A 6000-nucleotide genomic window follows, 5' to 3' on the forward strand; every position below is an offset into this window, starting at 1 on the left:
ACTGGATGTTTTATAGATTAAGAATTTATATGGACTGTTGCCTGGAAAAGGGTGTTTATTTGTGAGCCCAGCTAAGTACAAATCTTTTGAGAATGTTATAAGACTAAATTTAACTGTGTAAATGTAATCTTGTGTGTTTAAGTTTTCTTTTCTTTTGTTAATAAATGTTTTAATTTAATATTTATAATCTCCGAAAGTGGTAGTGGAATCTTTAGTTTTAACTTCAGTACACATACATTCTCTTAATTAATACAAACTGCAAAACTGTTGTGATAGCCTGTCCAAGTTTCCCTTTGGGATTTGGTCAGCCCAGCTAATACCACCTGCCATATCATAACATAGCATGTGGAACTGTAAGAATCCTGACGTGTATATTGACCAGTGAAGGTAGGCTTGTGGTAGACAGTGGAAGAGAACCCCCTGGCAGATTTCTCAACTAGTACATCAAGGAAGGGGAGTTAAAAACAAAAAACTGCAGATGCTGGAAATCCAAAACAAAAACAGAAACAGAAATACCTGGAAAAACTCAGCAGGTCTGGCAGCATCGGCGGAGAAGAGTACAGTTGACGTTTCGAGTCCTCATGACCCTTCAACAGAACTAAGTAAAAATAGGAGAGGGGTGAAATATAAGCTGGTTTAAGGGGGGCGGGGAGAAGGGGCGGGTGGGGTGGTTGTTGGGACAAGCAAGCAGTGATAGTCACGGACAAAAGAACAAAGAGGTGTTGAAGGTGGTGATATTATCTAAAAGAATGTGCTAATTAAGAGTGGATAGCAGGACAAGCAAGGTACAGATAGCTCTAGTGGGGGTGGGGTGAAATAAGACTAAAAGGGCATAAAAGGTATAGATAAATGATCGGTGAAATACATTTAAAAATAATGGAAATAGGTGGGAAAAGAAAAATCTATATAAATTATTGGAAAAAACAAAAAGGAGGGGGAAGAAATGGAAAGGGGGTGGGGATGGAGGAGGGAGTTCAAGATCTAAAGTTGTTGAACTCAATATTCAGTCCGGAAGGCTGTAAAGTGCCTAGTTGGAAGATGAGGTGCTGTTCCTCCAGTTTGCATTGAGCTTCACTGGAACAATGCAGCAAGCCAAGGACAGACATGTGGGCAAGAGAGCAGGGTGGGGTGTTAAAATGGCAAGCGACAGGGAGGTCTGGGTAATGCTTGCGGACAGACCAAAGGTGTTCTGCAAAGCGGTCACCCAGTCTGCGTTTGGTCTCTCCAATGTAGAGGAAACCACATTGGAAGCAACGAATGCAGTAGGCTAAGTTGGGGGAAATGCAAGTGAAATGCTGCTTCACTTGAAAGGAGTGTTTAGGCCCTTGGACGGTGAGGAGAGAGGAAGTGAAGGGGCAGGTGTTGCATATTTTGCGTTTGCATGGGAAGGTGCCGTAGGTGGGGGTTGAGGAGTAGGGGGTGATGGAGGAGTGGACCAGGGTGTCACGGAGGGAAGGATCCCTACGGAATGCCGCCGGGGGGGGTGAAGGGAAGATGTGTTTGGTGGTGGCATCATGCTGGATTTGGCGGAAATGGCGGAGGATGATCCTTTGAATGCGGAGGCTGGTGGGGTGATAAGTGAGGACATCTATCATGTTTCTGGGAGGGAGGAGAAGGCGTGAGGGCGGATGCGCGGGAGATGGGCCGGACACTGTTGAGGGCCCTGTCAACTACCGTGGGTGGAAAACCTCGGTTAAAGAAGAAGGAGGACATGTCAGAGGAATTGTTTTTGAAGGTAGCATCATCAGAACAGATGTGACGGAGGCGAAGAAACTGAGAGAATGGGATGGAGTCCTTACAGGAAGCGGGGTGTGAGGAGCTGTAGTCGAGGTAGCTGTGGGAGTCGGTAGGCTTGTAATGGATATTGGTGGACAGTCTATCACCAGAAATTGAGACAGAGAGGTCAAGGGAAGGGAAGTGTCAGAGATGGACCATGTGAAAATGATGGAGGGGTGGAGATTGGAAGCAAAATTAATACATTTTTCCAGGTCCCGACGAGAGCATGAAGCAGCATCGAAGTAAACCCTTCTCCCCATGCCTCCAGGTCTCTGCCTCGCACCAAGTTGTGTGCTGTCTTCTCCAACAAAGAGAGAAAGCAGAGAGATGTGAGAACTCATAATGGCTTGTTTAGAGAGGAGTGAAGGACGCCATTTATGGAGAGTGGCTTTGAAGCATAAGTGCAAGAGGGCAATAAGATGAGTGTGATGGGGATGTGAGGCGTCTAGAGAGAGAGGAATGAGTGGAGCTGCAAGGTACAGGAGGATGCTGTTTCTTGACCTGTGAGAAACTCGCCAGGCTCACCGAGGCAAGTGTGCAGCAGCAAGGGCTTCTTCAGGGAAACTGACAAGCTGGTAAGGCTTTGAACAGTGAAATGGAAGAGCTTCAGCCATGGCCAGGTGAGAGATTGATGCTTTCAGACCAGTGTTTTAAAATTTCAGTGTGCATTTGTCTCAGCCAGCCTACCTAAATAGTCCGTCAGAGCTAACCGATCTGTTTAGGCAGCTGTGATGTTTAAAATTATTACACTAGTTTAAAATGCCACTGGGAACAGAAGCAATTGGAAAATGGCAAGATTGTTTAGTAGAATCACCCAGATAAATGATAAGATTTTGCTGACAAATAACCTATTAATTTAAAAAGGCTCTCACACCAGCATCTCAGGAACACATTCCTCATAAAACTAGAGCAGATGTCTGTACTATAAAATCTTGAACTATAATTATTTTCTTGTAGTGTACAGAAAGATCCTGGTACAAAAGATATACGTATCATCTCTACAGTATTCAAGGTTACGGCCAATGTAAGTATCAGTTAAAAACAAGAATTGTATTTGAATTTCCTTGAAATTATGTTGATGGCTGAATTGCTGACTTAAAGACTGAAACCTAGATATTAAATTTGCCGATATTTGTCAATGAACATTTAATATGTACATATAAAAGTTCTGTCCACTACATTAAAGGAAGCATTAAACATTTAAAATAAAAGCATTAGCATCTGAGTTAATGTGGCAGACAGATGAATGTAGACAGATGAATGTAATACAGCTGTGTTAACTATTTGTCCACTGTTATTACCAATGAGTGATTTCTCATGTTTACCGGATCAAACCATTAGAAATAATTTGTGATGTAATATCTCATAAGAACATAAGAAATCGGAGCAGGAGTAGACCATACAGCCCATTGAGCATGCTCTGCCATTTAATACAATCATAGCAATTCTTTGGCCTCAGCTCCACTTTCCCACCTGCTTCCCATATCCCTTGATTCCCTGAGAGACCAAAAATATGTTTATCTCAGTCTTAAATATATTCAACAATGGATGTCCACAGCCCCCCTGAGATTATGCCCCCATGTTCTAGATTCCCCAGCCAAGGGAAACACCTCTCAGCATCTATTCTGTCAATTCCCTTCATAATCTTGTATGTTTCACCTCCCATTCTTCTGAACTTCAGAGATTTTAGGCCCAGTTTACTCAGCCTCTCATTGTAGGACAGTGCTCTCTATTTAGCAAGAATCCAGACTAAGTTTTGTTTCTGCACTCTCTAGTCTACTTGTGCTAATAACAAATGTATCCACTTAGCTGAGATCAGCTACTCAGCATATACTAGTCTGTATAGCCGTGCTATACCAGGCAATGCATTTCCTCACTGGGGATTTTTTTATTAAAATCCTAAAATAAAAAACTTTTTTAAGATGATAATGACTCTGCCATTTATTTGGGTATTAGCATGGTTATTTGCAGTTATTCAGGATTAATATTGCTTTCCAAAATTACATTGCTTTGTTACTTTTATTTGTGAAAATGTGACAAACTGGGATACTAATTGTTCACTACTGTCATTTTTAACTAGGATAATTGTGGCACATGCTACCCTTCCACTAAGAAGCATGAACAGACTTTTGCCTATCTTATTGTGGATCCCCTAAAACGTCATGTGCATGTGCTATACCATTGCTTCGGAGGAGGATTATTCTGCAATTAATTCTTACAATCAGTGTCTTTGCTGGAACATTATTACTAGTGGATTATTTAGCTGAAGATGTTCTATAGTGAGAACATTCTGTATTATAAGAAGCAAACAAAGGATTATACATTTCAGTATTTGAGACTTTATTTCTTTGTATTTAATTAGAATTTGTAGTAAAGAGATGAAATGTAGGCAGCTTCAGAGAATCCTCCAAGTACAGCTGTTTAAGTTATTCATTTGGCTATATAGAAAACAACATCACAAGTTTTGCTGTGAGACAATTTATAAAGTATTACATCTGGAATTTTTGAGTAATAGTACTTATAGATATTGTGTAATTTATCTATTTGTTGGATTAGTAAAATTATATAGATGTAACTCAGTTTTATGCATTGCAAAACTTGCAACAGAGTTTAGAACCTTTGCATCAATTTTTTATCACTTCAGTTTCTTACTTGTGAGATCATTTAAGAATTGTATAAAATGTAACCTATACATGCTTGCACGAGATTTGAATTTTTGTGGCTTTTTAAAACAGTTTTGCTTTACACAATGTTTTGTTATGGTAACTAATTAATGTTCAGTTTTTTAAACCTGCTTAGCGGTTTTAATCCTAAAAACAATGTTGTTGTGATTTTTTTTTTGCCAGTTGTGCAATAGTATTTTTGGATCCTGATTCCATCCACATTTACAACAGGTAACATCATGAAAAATTGTTGATTTCATGACCATTACTCCCATGACTAAGCAGTCAAGTGCATGGTATAGCTCTGAACCACAAGACCTAAATATGGTTCCTAAGAAGCAGTTACAGGAGAAATTATCATGGGGAATGAAGAAATGGCAGAGATACTGAACAAATATTTTGGGCCAAATTTCCGCTATCCAGGTGAGTAGCTTGAGTTGGGAAATTTCCTGACTCACCGGACACTTCTTACTAGAAAGGCCCCACAATGTTGCGATGGGGCAGCCACAGGTGGCCGAGTGCCAAGGCAGGCTGGTTAGAAGGCACACCTTGGCTGTCTGGGACTTCATTCCAGTGGTATTAAATGCTGTTAGGCTCTCTAGCCCTCACCCCTCACACTCCCCCTGCCTCCTCCATGCTAACGTATGCCCCCATCCAATCCTGTGACCCCTTATAGCCCCCATTCCAACTTGTCCCCTCATACTCTCCATGCCAACTGATATCCACAGTATGCACTATGTGTGGGACCAATGAACCATATAATAATAATGGTATGTATGGAACTGCTCAGAAAAAACACCAATTCACAAATCTTCTTTAGAAACAAAAACTACTGTTCTTACAGTCCTATAAAAGTGTCAATCAAACAGACCATTAAAGTATCAATAACAGGCTGCAAACGCTTCACACCTCTTAATATTTTGCAAATAAATATTGAGACATTGGCAAGAGATCACAGAAAGAACAATTTATTACATCCACTTAAAGATGTCAAAGCAAGAAAAGTCAATGGTTCTCTCCAGTTGTCAAAACAGAAGCCCCTGCTAAGGAATCCTTCTATGAATCTGGGCTCTCGGCCAAGCATGCATAATGAGGCCATCCAGTTCTACAGAAAGAATTCTTACGCCTGTCCTCACAAAATAAGGAAAAAGTACCCAAGATTGAGATGACTTGCCGTGGTGGGATATCAGTATTGTTCTGATCCCCAGCCAGACCCTGGGACGTGGAGGGGAGATCAGGTTAGGGACCAGTAACGTATTGTTTAAAGTAGGTAAAGGTTGAGATTCAAGACACCTGCATATGGAATAAAGCCACAAGATTCCATGGGTTTTGAATAAACAAAAACAAACTTTACAAGTTCAGAAAGATGAAACAATTTACAACATGTATCTTTTACTCTAACATGCAGGGCAAAATCACCTGGTCCCATTGGCGGCCGGCGTCATGGCATGCATGAGTGGGCAAGTTGCCAAGAAGGCCAAAAATCGTTTATGTCGGGAACTTAATCTTAATGCATTTACATCTCATTATTGTGCCCTCATGCTGGAATCATCACCCCATG

General features: G+C 40.9%; 1 protein-coding gene across 2 annotated transcripts in view; it reads left to right on the forward strand.

Annotated features, from left to right (window-relative positions):
* The window catches only part of cfap300 (cilia and flagella associated protein 300), a 54767-nt gene extending 50179 nt beyond the window's left edge, over nucleotides 1-4588 (forward strand). For both annotated transcript variants that reach the window (XM_078544885.1, XM_078544884.1), the window contains exons 6-7: nucleotides 2734-2800; nucleotides 3857-4588. In XM_078544885.1, coding sequence (XP_078401011.1) covers nucleotides 2734-2800; nucleotides 3857-3988 — 199 coding nt within the window. In that variant the 3' untranslated portion in view covers nucleotides 3989-4588. The remainder of the gene's footprint in view (nucleotides 1-2733; nucleotides 2801-3856) is intronic.
* The last annotated feature ends 1412 nt before the right edge of the window (nucleotides 4589-6000 follow it).

The sequence above is a fragment of the Cetorhinus maximus genome, chromosome 7 (genome assembly GCF_964194155.1).
Source record: "Cetorhinus maximus chromosome 7, sCetMax3.hap1.1, whole genome shotgun sequence".
Taxonomy (NCBI): Eukaryota; Metazoa; Chordata; class Chondrichthyes; order Lamniformes; family Cetorhinidae; genus Cetorhinus; species Cetorhinus maximus.